The sequence below is a fragment of the Mastigoproctus giganteus genome, chromosome 6 (genome assembly GCF_048544385.1).
Source record: "Mastigoproctus giganteus isolate SK-2022 chromosome 6, ASM4854438v1, whole genome shotgun sequence".
NCBI classification, from domain to species: domain Eukaryota; kingdom Metazoa; phylum Arthropoda; class Arachnida; order Uropygi; family Thelyphonidae; genus Mastigoproctus; species Mastigoproctus giganteus.
In genome coordinates, this window is record NC_143580.1 from 79,287,673 (window position 1) to 79,308,328 (window position 20,656).

Consider the following 20,656-nt stretch of genomic DNA (forward strand, 5'->3'; position numbering starts at 1 on the left):
CGTAGTACGAACGCAAAAACCCTTCCCTTTACCCCTAATGGTAGTTACCTCTTTGAGTAAATGCCACTTCAGCAAACTGTGATCATTGCCACCTAGTGGTTCCTTTATCTGCAGATTCTTAATGCATGAAGAATCACTACTGATAATCAGATCAAGGGTATTACTCCCTCTAGTTGCCTTCTGAACCCGAGTGGGTAAAGTACCTGCCCGGCAACCCAAAGGTCGCGGGTTCGATTCCCGCCTCGGGCTTGGATCAAAGTACTGCAAAAACCTTGGGAGGTGCAATATGGCCACAGAAGCCGATGCGCCAACAACTACCAAATCAAAAAAAAAAAAATCAAAAAAAGCCTTCTGAACATGCTGATGTAGAAAGCAATCATCCAATAAATCCACAAAAGCCTTGCTAGTGTGTGAGTGACCAACCCACAAATTCCAGTCAATATCTGGGAAATTACAGTTGTTTATTATACTCATCAGAGTGATTAGGCCTATAACACACTCCTACTCTGAATTTTGCCTTTCCAGTGCTTATGTCACACCAAACTTTCTCGACACTGCAGTGTTCAGCCATGTCGACTGGCTGTACTTTCTTGGATTTTATCTGTTTCTTAACTAATAGCATAACCTCTCATCCCTTCCTATCCTGTCTATCCCTCCCATACATATTGTACTCCCCAAATGTCAGTTCCCATTCCTTATATCTGTGTGACACCACGTCTCAAAAATCTCAACAATATCTGCCTTTGATGTTTTGACCAACACCTCACATTCATCAAATTTATTTACCAGACTCATTTCATTGGTGTACACGCAAGTATACATGCACCTGTTCCTATTCTTAGCTAGCCTAACACAACCCATGTGTTTACTTGTATCCCAATGACTCCCAGCAATCTGTGAAATCCCCTGCATCTTGTTTTCCAGGTTGCTGCTCATTCCAATAGAAGCAGTGCAAGAATCACTTTCATCTCTGCCAGTGGCTACTGTTAATCTATTAGTCTGTGTATCCCCCCCAATCTGGCAGTTTTCCGACCCATCTACACTGCCTCAATAGCATCAGCAAATATTCTTGCACCCTTTCTATTTAAGTTCTATCTATCAAAGTTCTTTCTCTCAAACTTCAAAAAACATTGTTCATTTTTTGTGACATCAAATTCAAAATGAAATTGTTGAACTACTTTCTGATGCTATTAGCCAAAATATAATAGAAATGGTCAAAGATGCGAAATATTATTCCATTATTTTGGACACAATCCCTGATGTAAATTGCATCGAACAAATGGCAATTATAATCCGTTTCGTACATTATAATAAAGAAGGAAGCACAAATGAAATCAGAGAACATTTTTTAGGCTATTGTCCTGTTGGTGACAAAACTGGACAGGGATTGTATGAATTTATTTTAAGTCATATTTATAGACTAAAATTGAACATTCAAAATCTTTGCAGACAGGGATACGATAATGCCGCTAATATGAGGGGTAAATACATCGGGCTGCATCAAAAAATACTGGAAACTAACTCTAGAGCTTTTTATGTTTCTTGCTCAGCCCATAGTCTTAATTTAGTCATCAATGATGCTGCAAAAATTTCATTTGAAACTGTTAATTTCTTCAATGTAGTTCAAGAATTTTACAATTTCATTTCTGTATCTACGAAGTGATGGAGTATTTTACTTAAATATGTAAAAAAACTAACACTAAAACCATTATCTAATACGAGATGGGAAAGTCGAATCGAAGTGATTAGACCTTTAAAATTACAGCCCAAAGAAATATATCTTGCTTTAAAAGAAATTGCAAATGATTGAACAAAAGATATAGACACAAGAACACAAGATTTCAGGCTAACACATTGATATAAAAATTATCATCAATTAAATTTATTCATTCCATTATTGTGTGGCATAATATTTTGAGTAAAATTAATGTCATTAGCAAAATGCTAGTGTCCCAATTTTAACTTGAGCGAAGCTCTCAAAAATTAAAAAAAATTTAAATATGATTTAAACGAATTTAGAACAGATGTGAATCATTTGAATTTATCATAAGTTGTGCGATTCAAATTGCAGAAGACATAGATATCGAACCAGCGTTTCCTGTCAACACAAGACAAAGATGAAAGAAAAGATGTTTTGATTATGAATCAACAGAAGAATTTTTCATAGATCCAAAATTAAATTTTAAAACATCCTTTTTTTTGGTATTAATAGATTCTGCTTTAATGTCATTGTGTGAGCGTTTTAAACTTTTAGAAGAATATAATGACATGTTTAAAGTTATATCGAAATTAAGTACACTATCGGATTGGAATGAAAGTGAAATCCTAACACATTGTAAAGATTTACAACTAAAACTAACAGATTACTCAAATAGGAGCAGTAATATAGATGGTGTATCTCTATTCGAAGAAATAAAATTTTTGCGATGTTTCTTAAAGAAAAACATGACACCCAAGGATGTTTTGAATTTTATTTATAATAATCATTGGCGCCTCTGTAGCCAGGTAGGCAGGAGCAGCAGTGTGTAGCACACACCTCGTGATTAGACTGGAGTTTGAGCCCGTGCCCACAAAATGCGGAGGATGCAGAAAGGTCAGGGAATGACCACCGCATATCCCCGGAGCAATATGGCCTTAGTTGCTAATGCTCCTAAAAACCAAATAACAAAAAAAAAAAAAAAAAAAAAACACCTAATTGTCATCAAAATTTGTTGTGAAAAATTTTTTTTTTTTTTTTTGGAATACTGGTATCCTGGTTTCACAAATTAAAAATAAAGGTATTAAGATTTTGACCAGTATTGTGAGCTCTAAGGGGAGCATATATAATGAAGTTGAAAGTGGATTGCTGTTGAACAAATAAGCAAAAATTAGCTTTCAGCTAGAAAGTGATTGAGTGTTGTAACAAACTTTCCTAGTATTGTGGAAGTGGTAGTTAGAATAAATTTAAAGAAGGATTAGACAAATTATTAGGGAGAGGATGATGTGGGGTAGTTTCTCTTTTTTTTTTTTTTTTTTTGCTAATGCTTTTTAAGGTTGCTTCCTTCCATCATTTGTGTAGTGACTCATACTGATATCAAGTGTGAAAAAGTCAATACAGAATGGGTGTACTAGTTTTGAGAACAAGTGGGGGAATGCTATCAGGACCCGGAGCTAGCTTTCTTGGCATCAAGATTGTTCAGGATTCTTTTAACAGCCTTCTGTCAGAAGACAGGAGGCATTGAATGGAGGGTGTTGGGTATGGTAGGAGGTGATTTACCAAGATCATCATCATCATCATCATCATCATCAGCCATTTTCAATCCACTGCAGGATGAAGGCCTCTCCAGCAACTTTCCAGTTCCTTCTGTTTTGAGCGCTGGCCATCCATTTACTACTCAAAAACTCATGAATTTCATCTATCCATCTCCGCCTTTGTCTTCCAGGTTTTCTTCTGGCTCCTCTTGGGTACCATTCTGTTATTTTCTTAGTCCATCTGTCATCATGTCTTCGAACTATGTGTCCTGCCCAAGACCATTTTAGTTCTTTAGTTTTGATAAGAATGTCCTTTACTTGAGTTTGCTGCCTAATCCATGTGTTTCTCTTCTTATCTAACAGTCTGATTCCCAATATAATTTGTTCCATTCTTCGCTGTGTAGTTCTTAGCTTCTCTTCCATTCTTTTGGTGAGTGCCCAAGTTTCACTTCCATAAGTCATGGTGGGGAGTATACATTGATTCATTATTTTACGTTTCAGACAAACTGGGATATTGCTCTTCAGTATGTGACTATATTTCCTGAATGCTATCCATCCAAAATTTATTCTTCTCTTGACTTCCAGCCATTTATCATTATTACAGCTAATAACTTGTCCCAGATAAGTATATGACTCCACCTTTTCAATTACTGCTCCTTCAATCATTATTTCCCTTTCCGTGGCATACTTGTTCATCATTACTTTTGTTTTAGCCATATTCATCTTTAGTCCAAAATCCTTACTAACTGTGCATAACTGATTAAGATTTTCCTCCAATTCTTTGGGGGCGCCTCCGTAGCCAGGTGGGAAGGAGCAGCAGTGCGTAGCACACGCTTCTTGATTAGACCGGGGTTCGAGCCCGTCACCACCAAATATGGAGGATGCGGAAAGGCCAGGAAATGACCACCGCATATCCCGGAGCAATATGGCCTTAGTTGCTAATGCTCCTAAAAACCAAATAACAAACCAATTCTTTGGGATCATGGCTTATGACCACAATGTCATCTGCAAATCGTAAATGGTTTAGGTACTCTCCGTTCACACTGACTCCTTTCTGCGACCAGTCTAATCTTCTGAAAGCTTCCTCAAGGGCAGCAGTAAACAGCTTCGGAAATATTGTGTCTCCTTGTCGAACTCCTTTCTCGATTTTAAATTTGCTACTGTCTTTGTCTAGTCTAATAAAGGAGGTAGCACTCATATATTTTCTTCAAAATCATAATATATGGAGTATCTATGCCTTGTCTTTCCAGTGCCCGAAACATTGCCTTATGCTGTATGGAGTCAAACGCCTTTTCATAATCCACAAACGCCAGGCATAATGGTGTTTTATATTCATTTGCTTTCTCCATTGGCTGTGATATTACGTGAAGGTGATCCATAGTTGAGAATCCTGTCCTAAAGCCAGCTTGCTCTTTCGGTTGATTCTCATCAAGTATTCTTTCTAATCTGTTAGTAACGACCCTTGTGAACAACTTGTAGATATGGGATAGCAAGCTAATTGGTCTATAATTTCCAATTTCTGATTTATCTCCTTTCTTATGCAGCAAAACTATGATTGCATTATTCCACTGCTTAGGCATCACACTTTTTATAATGCGCTTTGTGAAGAGCCTTGCCAGTTTTTGTGTTATTTCCTCCCAATTTTAACAACTCTACGGTAACTTCATCTTCCCCCGGAGCTTTCTGATTCTTCATTTTCTTCAATGCATGTTCTACCTCATCAAGAAGAATATTGGTGTGTCGTATGTGTTGCTACCTTGCAATACACCTTCCCCACTGCTGGCATCATTCCCCTGCTCCTTGTATAATTCTCTATAGTAGTCTTCTGCTATTTGAATTATGCCTTCTCTGCTGTTTATAAGTACACCATTGCTATTCAGTTTCAGTATCATTTGTCTTTCTGTATTACTGCTCATGGCTGCTGATTTAAATCCTTTGTTTTCCCTTAATGCTTGTTCTACTTTTCTTGTGTTAAATCTTCTTATGTCCTCTCTGAGTCTCTTTCTAATGGCTTTGCATAACTCAGTATACTCAATTTTCTCCCTGTCAGTGTTTTTCTTGCTCTTCATTTGTCGTCTTTGGTTCATCATGACAAGTGTTTCTTGACTAATTTTTTCTTCTTTGGATTTCTGTTTCCCTATAGGTTTCTTGGGCTTTATCAGTTTCAGAAAGTTGTAATATTCCTCGTCAATATCTTGGTCCTGAGCAGTCTGCAGAAGCTCAAACTTGTTCTTAAGTTCCAGTACATACTGCTTTTTCTCCTCCTCTGTTATTTCAAAGACCTTTGTATTATTTACTCGAGTCAGTTTTTTCCTTTCCTACATCTATATCAAGTGTACATCTTACCATTCTGTGATCACTTCCAACATTTACCTTATTCAGGACGGTAACATCATTCACAATATATCTTCTGTTAGTGAGGATGAAGTCGATTTCATTAGTTGTTAATCCATTTGGACTCTTCCATGTCCACTTTCTGTTCACCCTTTTCTTGAAAAAAGTGTTCATTACTGACAGTCCTTGAGATTCTGCAAATTCCACAAGTCTTTCACCTCTTTTATTTCTTTCACCAATTCCAAAATTTCCTATAGTTACTTTTTCTGCACTGTTTTGCCTTTTTCCAACCTTAGCATTGAAGTCCCCCATAATAATAGTGTAGTGGGTTTTCTGCTCATCTAGAAGACTCTCAATTTCAGTGTACATTTCTTCAACCTCTTCATCATCATGGCTCGATGTTGGTGCATAAATCATTATAATCTTTAGCTTGTACCTCTTAGAAATCTTGAGTATTAGTTTTGACACCCTTGGTGATGTACTTTTGAATTCCAAAATGTTGTTTTTAAAATCTTTATGGACCAGGAACCCAACTCCACCTTCATTCCTTTCACTGTTTCCATTGGTGTACAGCAGATTTCCACTTGATAAACTTATAAGTGATTCATTTCTTCTTCTTGTTTCAGCCAAACCGATGATATTCCAATTCACATTTTCTAATTCCTTTTCCAGCTCTAATATCCTGTCTTCACCGATGAGTGATCGTACGTTATAACAGGCCAAGTTCAATTTCCGTGCATGGCAGCCTGGTCGTACCCAGAGATTCTTAGCACCCTCTGCTTCCACTCTGATCCTCTCGCTGCCGTAAGAGGGAGAGTGAAAGCTGCTGGGGACTGAGGGCCATTTGTATTGTTGTGCTCTCATTGCTGGAGGGTTTGGTCTTTTCCTCTTCACGCTGACCAGGCGTCTTGAAGAGAACCACTCTACACGTTCGTTGCCACCTAAGTGACGTAACAGGGCTTACCATCGAGAAGGTGTGCATGAGTGGATTTTAGGGAGGGAGGCAGCCAACCGGACTTCTCCTAAATCTTCTGTAATAGAGAGATATTGGATCCATCAGTGTTTTAGGCTGAGTGTCTGATAACACACAGGATACCTGTTCCCCTCTAAGCCTCTAATACCAAGATCAGTAATGTATAAATATAGTGCAAACGCATCAGATGGAAGATCAGTAATGTAAGAATTAGCAGCAAAGTAGGGATGCTAATAATTCAGTGTTATCTTTAGCTATGGATGAAATAGAATCATCAGGTTGTAACAGAGGTAGGGGTATGGACCGACAGATGTTGTGGCCAATAGCATTGATAAGAGATCAGAAAGCTTGACTATAGTTTGCACAAGATGGAAGTTTTTTACACTTAGTTCAGAATTGAGTTTGAATTGACTAATAGCTGTTTTACAATTATTGCAAGCTTTAGTGTGGGCAGAAAATGAAGTTGGGGATTTGGATATAAGCTATTTGAAATATGCTACATTCTTGTCTTGAATAGCTTTAGCATATTTATTGGTAAACCAAGGTTTTTTGTGCCTCTGTAGCCAGGTGGGCAGGAGCAGTAGTGTGTAGCACATACTTCTTGATTAGATCAGGGTTCGAGCCCGTGACCACCAAATACGGAGGATGTGGAAGGTCAGGGAATGACCACCGCATATCCCCAGCCCGGATAAAGGGTGAGGGTCGGCGTCAGGAAGGGCATCTGGCCGTAAAAATTGCATGCCAAAACAATAAAAACGCTGACCCCATATAAAAATTGGAAAAGACAAGGGAAAAAAAAAAAAAAAAGTAAACCAAGTTTAGAGATTTTTGGGTAGAATTGCATATAAACAAATTCATCCATAGAAGAATAATTTCACTAGGGTAATTTGAAGGTAAACATTTGGATTGGAAGATTTAAAACAGCATAGCTGCTAGCTCTTCAGATTTATGAAGGAAAATCCATTCCTGCTTTTATATTTGATTTGATCCTTCTCTGTCTCACCATTTCGTGACATACACTTTTTGGACATCTTTTTGCTAAGACTCCGTTTTTGGACACATTTTTTCTTTTTGCAAAAAATAATAAAATGATATTAAAATTGGAACATATTTTTCAAATTTTGTTGATTTCTGCCTATTTTCATTAGCAAATTTTTTGATTTGTTTTTTCATTAGCAAATTATTTGATTTGTTATTTCATTAGCAAATTATTTGATTTGTTATTTCATTAACAAATTATTTGATATCACATTTCTGTGCTGTGGTAGTCTACTTTTCAAAATAGAAGGGCTGGAGAATAGCATTATTCTCCTCTTGTGTTTAATAGTATTTATGTAGTGCAAAGTTAATTAACAGTATTTCTCAGTAAGATAGTAAAGAAATATTATGTAAAATTTCAGAGGATGTCTATACATCATTTTCTGTGTATTATAAAATCTTAAAAGGGTAACACATTTGCCTTGTATTAGATGATTTTTTAATTTAGCAACAGAAATGTGCAATACACACATTTGTTTGCAAATGTGTATGCAAATGTGCACATTTGCAAACAAATAAGCACAAGTGCAGTGCATAGAAAGAAATACAAAAATAGTTGTAGCATTTTATGGCGTTGTTGATATCATGTGTACCAAAATGTTTACTTGCATCATTTTGTGATTTTTTTTGATAAGAAAAGAAAGTGGAAAAGAAATTGAAGCTAAAAGTAAATGAGGCACCTGGGGCTGATGGAATCTATACAGTTATATTAAAAGAGGCATTTGCAGTATTACTATAATTGAATTATAAGACAAACCAAAGTTTGTACATTAGCCATTATTATTATAACATGTCATATCCTCCATAATGACTTTCCTTCTTTTTATATTTTGAATAAGTGATGCTTTCCCATTACAGAACTCTTACTTATTCTCAGTTGAGTATCCACCAGGATGGCATACACTTTCGAGGCTATCTGGCCTCTCATTGGTGAGCAGTTATGTTGCAACAGGGTCGTCAGCTCATATACCTCTGGCTACCTACCTGCCCACTGATTCAGTTTCGAAAGGAGAAAGAAATGAGGTTCAGTATTCCTAGGTTGAGGAACTGAAAAATATATAAGGAAGCTTGAAATATAAGAAATTATCCCAAGTCATTCTTGCCATTTTAAAAATTCCGCATAACAGTGCTTAGTGTGACAGGATTATTAGCTAGGTTAGAAAAACAAAAATTGAGTGAGTTCAGCTTTTCTCTTTTCCTGAAGCCCTCTGATAGTAGTTCAGTTCTGTGAATGAAAAAACTTTGATTCAGCATTTCTGATGAGGGCAAAGTCTGCAACAGTATCTGTCTTTCTAGAAGAAATCAAAATCAGTTGATGTCTAATAGAATATCCAAAAAAGAAATCCACATACAAAACAGTATAGTGTTAAACTAAACATTAGCTTACTTAAGATTTTTCCATCTGTCTTTTTTTGAAAACAAGCTGTACTGATAAAACAATTCTACCTGTAATTTTAATAAAAAATGTGTATTTTGTCAGTGCAATTTTTAATTTCTAATGCAGTGTGGACTTTAAAAAACCTCCCGCTTTTTCTGAAAAATCTAATTTTTCTTCTTTTTTTTTTTTTTTTGGCAGAAATGCTTTTTTTCAAACCGTTGTTTTGTCTGTTATATCCCAAAAATCTGCTGTTTTTCTCCTACTTACAAATGCCTTGTCTGCAGTTTTTTGTAAGTCAGTAGTTTGGCAGCTATGATCCAACTGTAATCCAACCAAGGTAGAGAATAGAAATCATGCAGAACATCCCATTTTGCTTTCCTGTAATGCCAAGTGACAAGAGGCTGCGAATAGCCATCAGAGAGAAGCCCATTGGAGAAGAGACCATCAGTATTCTGTGATTGAGTTGCCTAGAGGACCACCAACATTGACTGTGTACCTTGAAGGATTGCTAGAGAGGAAAAAATTGGGTGTGTGGTGTGGATTATTTTATATTCTGGTAAATGAACAAACTGTGTGAAGTCATTAGTAATAGCAAAAGCCTCAGCATCTTGGACACTCGGGTTCATGTAACTAGAACTCTGAAGCCAGCTACCATTGTGGATGTTAAAATCACCAAGGAATTAGTTAAATTAATTAATTAGTTAAATTAATGAAATTTAACTAATGTTACTTCCTTTGCTTTAGTCTTCATATTTTTTCTTCACTTCCCACTTCATTTAATACACTTCATTTTCTCCTTTGAACTACTATTATTATTGATTTTCTGTTACTATGTAATGTAATATTCAACCCATCTTCATCTTGTAGCCACATTGTTACAAGACTCCCTCAGATTAATATCTTTTTTACCGCTGTTATACAGCACATTTTGAAACTATTCATCTTTGATTCCATCTAAATTAATAGGAAAATCATTAACATTTAATAGCTTGTTTTGTGCACTGACTATAGTACTCTGCTTTACTTCATTCCAACAGTCATTTCCTTCAGTATAAATATTAAATTTCAGTATATTCATAACCAACCATTGACTCTCTTATCCATAGGCTGTGTATGGTTGAGGAGGGTATGGTTGGGAAGTAAAGCATTCAATATTGCTTCTGTCAGTTGGTAAAATTTTGTTGAATGTTCAGGTTCATTATCTAACAACAATAATCTAACAATAAGAATGCTGCAATGTTTTAATTTCCATTTAATTTTTATTTTGAATAATTTTTCTTCCTTTTCTAAGTGATTGTGAAACCATTCTGAAAAAAAGCTCAGAATTGAGGTTTAGGAATATATGAATTTAGGAATTAATTATGAATTATGAATTTAGGAATTAATTATGAATTATGAATTTATGAAGAATCTTCATTTTTCGTAAATAAAATACAAGTAGAAAAGAGAAGGCAGTCTGAATTATATATGTGGTCCATATTTGGTCTGAATATGTGAATTTGTGTGAATATATATGCGGTCTGAATTATATACGTGGTCCAGATATAAGCTAGTCTGTAATCGAGTCACAAAGGAGGTTAGGCAAGCGAAGGCTGATAACAAGAAATCCTAGGCAAAGGATGCAAAGAAAAACAACAAAAACTTCTTTACTTATGTAAACTCTAGAAAGAAAGGAGATGAATCAGTTTGGTCCACTTGATGTTGGTGCTTCGACTGTTGATGATCCTTCTCAGATAGCAGACAAACTGAATGACTATGTTGCATCTACATTCACACATGAGGAATTTTGCAAGGAAAGAGAGGACAGAAGTTTACTAAACTGCAGTAATGGTTCAGATACAACATGAGTTTGTTAAGGGGAAGTCTTGTCTGACTAATTTGATTGGATACTACAATGTGGTCGCAAAGGAACTGGATGCAAAAAATAATTTTAATATCATATACTTGGATTTTAGGAAAGCTTTGATACTGTTGCACATGGAAGACTACTGACAAATTGGAGCAGTATGGCATTAAGAGCAAGTTGCTGCAATGGATAAAGGGATGGTTGAGGGTGGTAATAAATTGACACTGCTCTACGTGGACTAATGTTATTAGTGGATTCCCCCAGGGTTCCATGCTGGACCCATTGTTGTTTTGTGTATTTATCAATGAAGGTATATCAGGCTTAATGTCCAGGTTTGCAGATGATATAAAGATTGGCAGGATGGTTGTTAATGACATTAAAGACAGTATGCTACTGCAACAGGATATAGAAAAGTTAGGCAGATGGGCCGAGAAATGGCAACTAAAGTTTAACAATGACAAATGCGAAGTACTGCATATGGGTAGCAGTAACTGAAGAGAAATGTACCGACTGTGTGGTACTACACTCAGAGAGTGGAGAATGAAAAAGACCAGGGGGTAATTGTGCATTCAGATATGAAGTTCTCTGAGCAGTGTAGTGCAGACCGGCTGCCAGAGCAGGTCGTGGAGTTTTGTCAATGATATATAGGAATTTTGCTAGCAGAGACAAGGAGATGATTATCCCCTTGTATAAGGCAATGGTCAGGCCACACCTTGAATGGCACCTCCATAGCCTGGTGGGCAGGAGCAGCAGTGCGTAGCACATGCTTCTTGATTAGACCGGGGTTCGACCCCATGACCACCAAATATGGAGGATGCGAAAAGGTTAGGGAATGACCACTGCATATCCCCGGAGCAATATGGCCTTAGTTGCTAATGCTCCTAAAAACCAAATAACAACAACAAGCCACACCTTGAGTACTGCACACAGGTCTGGAAGCCTCATTTTAGGAAGGATGTAGAGTTGCTAGAACGAGTACAGAGAATGGCAACAAGATTGGTGAGGGAACAAAAGGGTGCTCTTACCAAGGGAGGCATAAGTTCTGCAAGTTGCAGCATCTGGAGACTTGACACCTGTGAGGTGATCTGATTGAGGTATATAAGGCCTTGAATGGTTTGAGCAGGCTCAATGCTGATGGAATACTTCCGCTTGCTCAGATTAAGAAACCGAGGGGGCATAGATTCAAAATAGATGTGTGGAAGTTTGCCTTTAGCCAGCGGGTAGTTGTTTGCTGGAACAGACTTTAATCTGTTGTTGTGGAAGTTTATAGCTTACATAAATTTAAGGCTGAACTAGACAAACATTTGGAGTGACTGGATGGGTTAAATGGGAAGGGCTTTTTTTTTTTTTGGCTGATGCTATATAAGCTTGCTTTCTTGCATCATATACCTCTGCTAATGCTAATGAAATTAGCTTTGAGAAGAAGAATGATTTTTCTTGTGTGATTAGCAGATAAAAGAAAGAATTGAAGTTGGTGGGAGGGGGAAGAATAATTGCTTGACTCTGTCTAACAAAACTAAATACAACTTAAATTGAAAAAAAAAAAAGCAATCCTAAAAGGCAAACTTTTTAATATGCATACAAAATATTGCAGTGATTTTCAACTCCAGAAAAGTTTGTAAGCTTTTCCTAAATTTTTGAATTTTTGTTTTCCATTCGATTATGCTTGAAAATACTATAAGATAAAATATTTCATCTTACAGTATTTTTTTGCATTGATCAGTAGCTTTGTTTAGTTTTTAAATCAAGCAAATATTTCAGCAATTATACTTGTTTGAATAAACAGCCATTGCTAATGGTAACGTTTAGCATTAAACCCCACTGTCATAGGTAAGAATTTCTTTGTTGAATAATAGAGAATACATCTGATCAAATCCAAATAGTACTATAAGTAATATTGTAAGTATTTCAATACAAACTGTAATTTAGTAGTATTTACCAGTGATGGTTAGAGAGTGAGTGATTTGCTTCAGTGATTCAAATCACCTGGCTTAATGATGGACATGAGTCTTCATTAATCTAGACTTCGGACTAGATTTTAATTCAGCTCAATGACTTTAGTCATTGAGCTGAATTAAACTGTCTTTAAATTGTCTAAACTGCCACCTAACTGTCTTTGCGTTGATATCAACAGCTTATATGCAGTGTGTTCCTCTTAACACAGTGATATATTTGAATTTTTACATAATCCCAAGCTCAAATGTTCTGTTGGCATTCATAGTGAGCAGACGTGTTTTCATATTGCTCTGAGATTAAGTGTAGATTAAGAGAGCATAGTGATTAGAGAGGTTAGATAATTGCATTTAGTTAATTTCTTTAATATATTGTAAAGTTTTTTTTTTTTCTGTAAATTTACTTTTTATAATATTATAAATATAATTCTTTAAAAGTTACTTTCTGTAATATTTAGTACATTTAAACAATGGTTGTGATAAGATCCACCTTGAACACTTCGTCAGAAGGTATCATGGCTCATATGGAAATAGCCGATGGCGATTTCTGGATGAGTCGTGATTTTATTGTTTGCAGCACCTGTGCATGTATTCCAAGGTCGACCTAGTGGATAATCATAGCTCACCTGGCAATTCTTTTCTTTGTCCCATTGTGTGGAGTGTATTGACCAATGTAAAGTTAAAATTCAAATTGCTAGAAGAATTTGAGTCACTGAAAAAATGGGCGCTTGCCCTCGAGAATAATGTAACTGGGAGCTTGTCAGGGACTTAAGATTCTAGTAACTCACCAAGTTATGCACTCCTGATTCAGGGCCCCAAAACAGAATAATCAAGTGCAAACCTCTGGTTCAAAAAGGACTTAGTTCTATTAGGAGACTCCATTGTCAGGGAAACGGGAAATATTTTTTGTTATAAGGATAGGTAGACTAGAACTTGGGTATGTCTGCTGGGAGCAACAATTGATATCACCAACAGATTGTTAGATTTTAAGGGGGATAAAGAGAATATTATTGTTTGTGTGAGGATTAAGGATGTTAAGCACACATGATCTGACATTTTGTTAGACGAATATAGGACCATGCTGTGAGTTAGGTCAGAATGCCTATGTGTCTGCAATTCTGCCCAAGGATGATAGTAGGGATTATATGTTGAAAGCCTTGTGGATTAACTTTTTTTTGGGGGAGAAATTTTAATCAGCTTCGTCTGCACTTGTAGGTAGAAGGAATCTGTTTTGCAGAGACAGGATACATTTAAGCAAAGGTGATGCAAAGGTTTTTGCCCGTATCATTGAGAATACCTTAAAAGTTCAGGGAAACTGCTATTTGGTGGGGGGGGGGGATAAGGATAATTTGGATACGTGTTTATCTAATGATATTGGTCAAAGTAATGCTTGCATAAACCTTAAGCATTGTTGTTTGTTACCACAACAGATCATATTAGCAAGATGTTCTGAGGGCAGAAACATTTCAAATGAGCCAGTAGCTAATGCCAGGGAAGCAAACTTAAATAACTTCAAAGGAGTGTCAGGGTAGTTAACTATACAAGACCACTAAGTCTTAATTGTTTATTTAGTAATGTCAGAAGTGTCATCAATAAGATGAGTGAATTCAAACTGCTGGTTAGGACAAATAATGCTGACATAATAAGGTTTATAGAAACGTGGTGCCACCTGGAAATAGGGGATGATGAGATTTATAACAGTAATCTAACCAAGGAAAAGAAAGAAAGAAATCTCACAGATCATCCAATTTTGCATTCCTGTAATGCTAAACAACACAAGGTTCAGAATGGCCAAGAGAGAAAGGCTCCTTTGCAGAAGAGACATCACCAAATTGTGATCTGAGGTGCCAAGAGGACCATTCACCTTGAAATTGGAAGGGTTGTTTGTGAGAACTAGATAGTGTTGGCTGTGTGGTTAGGATTGTCTGGTATTCTAGTATCTAAATGAACAATCTGTGTGAGGTTGTTATAATTGCAGAAGCCTCAGCTTTTCAACCATCTGGATATGTGTGATTACAAAACGGAAGCCAGCTGGAGTTGTGAACATTAAAATCATCAAGGAAAATTACTTCACTGTTAGTAAAGATGGACTGGAGATAGTCAGAGTTCCAAGTGATTGGAGAAGTTGGGAGAATGATAGAGGCTGCAGATGAATTTGACAGAATGGGATAAAGAGATTTTAAGTCAGAGAAGATTGAAAAGCTGGAATTCCAAATTACCAAGTCTCTGATGGAATATCAGAGTGGATATGTGCACAAGTACCACCTGGAAGCAAAAAGAATCATACAGCAAATAATGAAGACAACTGAGTTGAGCAGTGGTTGAATCAACTGATAATTGGGGGTTTGGCTGACTATAACTGGAAATGGACATCATTGAGATTGGAACTGAGACCACATATTTGTGGGCCCCGGGTGCCAAGCGTTATAGTGATCAAGCAATTTCCTGAGTGATTATTAGAGCGTCTTCTCAAAGATATAGTTCTGTTTCAGTTATAAAAGTTTTCTTACTTTCCTATTATTAGGCAACTTAGTCTTACAAATCGTAAGCTAGTTTAAGAAAGGAAAAACACCTTTCTTCTTTTTTCCTTAAATTAACGTACTAACTTTTATACCGCTTGGTCACTCTAGCGGCACTGCTCCTGCCTCCCTGTGGCGGGGCCGGTAACCTGGGAGAAGAAATCCACTCTCCCAGGGCTGAAAGGACAAAGATGGATAAAAATATGTATCCACCTTTAGAGCCATTGAGCTCAAGACGAGAGAACATAAATGATAATGATAATGACTTCTCTCAACCCAAGAGGCTGAGAACAACCCCTCAAGAGGAGATACCATCATTCCTCATTCTACACTCTCTCTCAGAGCAGCCTCTGAGTAAGTTATCGCCGTTCCTTATACAAAAATGTATTGAGTCTGCTGCAGGTTCACCGAAAACGGTAAGGCGACTTCAGTCCGGGGATATTCTTGTAGAGACTAGTAACTCTCAACATTCTGCAAAATTATTAAAGCTGACTACCTTTGGTGGACAATCAATAAAGGTCACTCCCCATGCCACCCTAAACTCCTCGAAGGGGGTAATTGCAGAATGGGACCTATTAAATGTATCAGAAGAGGAAATAGTCCAAGAACTTCGAGAACAAAAAGTAATCCAAGCAAGGAGAATTCTGACTCGGAAAGATGGTATCCTTGTTCCCACAAGGAGTATAATCCTCACTTTTAGTTCTCCTATCCTACCAACATCTGTTAAAGCCGGCTATCTTCATTGCCGTGTGCGTCCTTATATCCCGAATCCAGTCAGGTGCTATAAGTGCCAAAAATACGGACACTCCCAAACTGCATGTAGAGGTGAGGCAATATGTCCAAATTGTGGATCAAAGAATCATAATCAATCTGAATGCTCTGCTACTTCTCACTGCCCAAACTGTAAAGGTAATCACCCGGCTTTTTCGAAAATATGCGAATTATGGAAACAAGGGAAAAAAATCCAAAAATATAAAGTCGAGAATAAAGTCACATACTCAGAGGCAAGAAGAGAAATACTCAAAACAGAACCAAAGCGTACATATGCCACTGCTGCCAAACAATTTCAGTCAGTAGGTATTCAAACAGATGTTACAGTTCCTCCAAATCTATTCATCTCTGATTGGGCACGTTCTTTGCTCTCTGCTTCCAAACAGTGTCCTCCTCAACAAAAAATTGAACAAGCCAGTAACACCCCAATTACCATTCCAACCGACGTGCCTCAAACAGCAAAACCAAAAGTGGCAGAAACTAAAGTTCTGAACCCACCAGTTGCTACGGGCATGGATGTTGACCAACGCAGTGAATCAGATGATGGTATATTAGAACTGCATGCGACTGATGAGATGGATGTCACACGTCCCTACTTTCCAAAAAAAGAGAAAGGGAAATTGGATCGATCTAAGCAAGTTTCAACTAAAAAGCAGTCAGAAACAAAAATAAACAACAAAACCACTTAATGGAAAGATTCCTCCAATGGAATTGTAGAGGCTTTCGCAATGCAAAAGACGATTTATATGATCTCATCGACCGGTATGATCTAGCAGGCATAGCCCTACAGGAAACCTACTTAAATGCACGAGTGTGTCCCACCATTAAAAATTACACCATCTTCAGACGAGATAGGAGAATAGACTCGCCAGCCCGTGGAGGAGTGGCAATTCTAGTCAGAAACAACGTTCCATCGAAACATATTGCTCTCCAGACCCCTTTTGAAGCAGTGGCAGTGCGTATTGAAATTGGCATCACTCTTACAATAGCGTCAATATATATCCCTCCTAATTTCTTATTCACTTCAGACGACCTAGAAAATCTAATAGACCAGCTACCATCTCCGTTCTGCTTGCTTGGAGACTTCAATGCACATCATTCACTGTGGGGATCTCCAACAATTGACAAGAGAGGTAAGCTAATAGAATCCTTTCTTGATGCTTATCAACTCACCATTTTAAATACTGGCGAGCCAACCTACATTCATTTTTCGACTGGATCCATGAGTTCAATAGACCTCTCGATCTGTTCTCCCTCCTTATATACTATTATGGAGTGGTCTGTTCTTGAGAATCCAATGAACAGTGATCACCTGCCAATTCTCTGCAAACTCCAAACACGAGCAAACTCCCCTTCCCCACGTCGCTCCATTTGGATATTCCGTAGGGCACACTGGAGTGAATGTGCCTCTCATGTTCAATTAGATGATAAAATTATACAATCTCAGACCATAGAAAATGTCATGGAACACATTACTACTCAAATATTACTAGCTGCCACCATTGCAATACCAAAATCTTTACCGGGGAAACGGAAACACAGTAACTACTGGTGGAACCAAGATTGTACGCATGCGAAATGGGAAAAAAACAGATCTTGGAATTTATTTCGTAAATTCCCCACAACTAGTAACCTAATTAACTTCAAAAGACTAAGAGCCAAGTTCCGCAAAATAAGAAGAAATGCAAAGAAAGAAGCCTGGATCAGCTTCTCCTCAAGTATAAATAACGACACAGATAGTAGAATCATTTGGAGGAAAATTCAAACGCTCAATGGCAAATATGTCCAGTCCCCAGCTACAATACTAAATTGGGAAGGGAAGGAGTTGTCATCACCAGCAGAAATAGCAAATGCCTTAGCGGAATCATTTGCCAGCATATCAGCAATATCCACCTTTAACCCAACCTTTCAAAGAATTAAAGAATCTGCAGAAAAGCGTAAGATTAATTTTTCTACGGCAGTTTCACATCCATACAACCATCCATTCACATTAGCAGAATTAGTAGGGGCACTCAATAAAACACCAAATAGTGCTGCTGGTCCAGATGGGGTCTATTATATAATGTTAAAGCAACTTGATAACAGAGCAAAAACAACATTGTTAAAATATTATAACCGTATTTTCTTAGAAAATACCTACCCACTCTCCTGGCGGCACTCAATTGTTCTAGCCTTCCCTAAGCCAGGAAAGGATCGTACCTTTCCGCATAACTATAGGCCAATTTCACTGACTAGTTGTCTAGGAAAAGTCCTTGAAAAAATGGTTCACAGGCGGCTAACGTGGTTCCTGGAAGCAAACAACCTACTAAACAGCAGCCAGTATGGATTTCGAAAGAACCGGTCCACGCTAGATGTGATGATAAAAGCTGAGGCAAACATCCGAAATGCCTTTATAAGGAGAGAACATCTAGTCATGATTAATCTCGATATTGAGAAAGCCTTCGATACCACCTGGCGATATGGTGTTCTAAAAGATCTCCATTCTTTTGGCTTGAGAGGTCAGTTACCTCAATTCATACAAAATTTTCTATGCAACAGAACGTTTCAGGTAAGGTATATGAACAATTTATCCAAATCATTTGAACAAGAGGAGGGCGTACCGCAGGGTTCTATTCTAAGTCCAACATTATTTGCAGTAAGAATTACAAACATGACACAGGAAGTACCAAATACAGTAGAATCGTACATGTTTGCCGATGACCTCATTATCTCCTGTCAATCCCAAACTATGAACATCATTGAAAGACAACTTCAAATTTCCATAGCTAAAATAGAATCATGGGCACTGCGGAATGGTTATTCTTTAGCCGAAAAAAAATCCACTGCAATTCACTTTTGTAAAAAACGAAAACTCCACCCGGATCCAGAAATATTTTTAAAAAACAGCCTGATACCTGTCACTAACAATTTTCGTCTGTTGGGGCTACATTTAGATAATAAACTTAATTTTGCTTCCCATATATCTTACCTTCGAACCACGTGTCTTAAAAAACTGAACATCCTAAGAGCCGTTTCCGCCATGTCCTGGGGTGCTGACAGAAGCTCTCTTCTTCAACTCTATAGAGCTTTAATAAGATCACGCTTAGATTATGGATCACCTGTCTATGACTCCGCTAGGAACAGTTCCCTATTACGTCTGAACACCATACAGCATAGTGCCCTTAGGATAGCTGTGGGAGCCTTTAGAACATCTCCGATCCACAGCCTGTATATTGAGGCAAATGAACCTCCACTGCACCTAAGGAGAAAATCCTTATTATGTAACTATGCACTAAAGATTAAGAGTATTCCATCACATCCTAGCTGGCAGCACTTGTTCGACCCTAAATACACCATGCTATATCAAAATAAACCTAATGAGAATCGCCCAGCAGGGCTTCGACTGCAAGAGCTCCTGATCAGTTGGAACATTAATTTTCAGAATGTCTTCCAAGACCTTTGTACTCCCGAACCTCCCTGGACTGAATTCGTACCTCTCTGTGACAATATCTTTTTAAGATGGGGGAAGACATCCCTGGCTAATACAAATTTTCAACAGCCCCATAAATCGCATTCCTTGGAAAACTCAGCAAAAGTACATATCTATACTGATGGCTCCAAAACGGATACAGCCGTAGGTGCTGCAGCAGTCTCTTCCAACTTCTCAGTAGCTGTTTCTCTTCCCACTGAATGCAGTATTTATTCTGCAGAATTATTCGCAATAAAACTGGCTCTAGATAATATAAAGAAGTACCATATCAAGGAATCCTTGATATATTCAGACTCCTTAAGCACAATCACTGCCATTCAATCTACTTTTTGTCCCTCTCACCCCATTCTTAAAGAGATCCGATCTAAGTTATTTCACTATGAAACAGTCAATCAGAAGGTTACCTTCTGCTGGATCCCTGGTCATGTTGGCATCTCAGGCAATGAACATGCGGATGCTGCTGCAAAGCATCCCGACGCTGGATCTTCCAGACAAATAAAAGTTCCCTACACCGATCACAAATCTGTCATTAAAACAACATGCAGGAAACAATGGTCTCTCCTTTGGAAAACTCAAACCAATAATAAACTACTGCAGATAAAAAAAGAGCCACAACTGTGGACATCTAGTTGCAGGAGAAGCAGGCGACAAGAAGTGATTTTAGCAAGGCTCCGCATCGGCCATTCGCACCCAACTCACCTGTTTTTGCTTATGGGAGAGAATCCTCCTCAGTGTTTCTTTTGTCAGTCGCAGCTAACAATAAAACACATCCTCATAGAATGTCCCCAACTTTCAACAGTCAGAAAATCAAGCTTTAGCTCCCTGTCCAACTTAAAGGAACCATTAACCTTATTTCATATTCTTGGCAATGAAGCAAATTTCGAGGAACTGTTTAATTATTTGAAGCACATAAATCTGTATGATAGACTGTGATCAAAGTGACAAACAAATCCTGAACAGGCACAATATGGCCCAAGAGGCCCTTGTGCCAAAAAACCCCAATACAACAACAACAACAACATATTTGTGAAATGAATGAGGAAGTATTTGAGAGGTTTAGATATTTTCACAGATAAGTTTGTTCTGTTAGTTTGAATGTTCGTGATGTAGTTAAAACTTCAGTAATAAGAAAAGGCGGGAGGACA

At 37.6% G+C, this 20,656-nt stretch overlaps 1 protein-coding gene across 1 annotated transcript in view; it reads left to right on the forward strand.

Moving 5' to 3' along the window:
• LOC150084429 (uncharacterized) overlaps window positions 1-20,656 on the forward strand; it is a 182,486-nt gene that overhangs the window by 86,700 nt on the left and 75,130 nt on the right. The window contains exon 9 of the mRNA XM_090376226.1: window positions 9,153-9,244. Coding sequence (XP_090232352.1) covers window positions 9,153-9,244 — 92 coding nt within the window. The remainder of the gene's footprint in view (window positions 1-9,152; window positions 9,245-20,656) is intronic.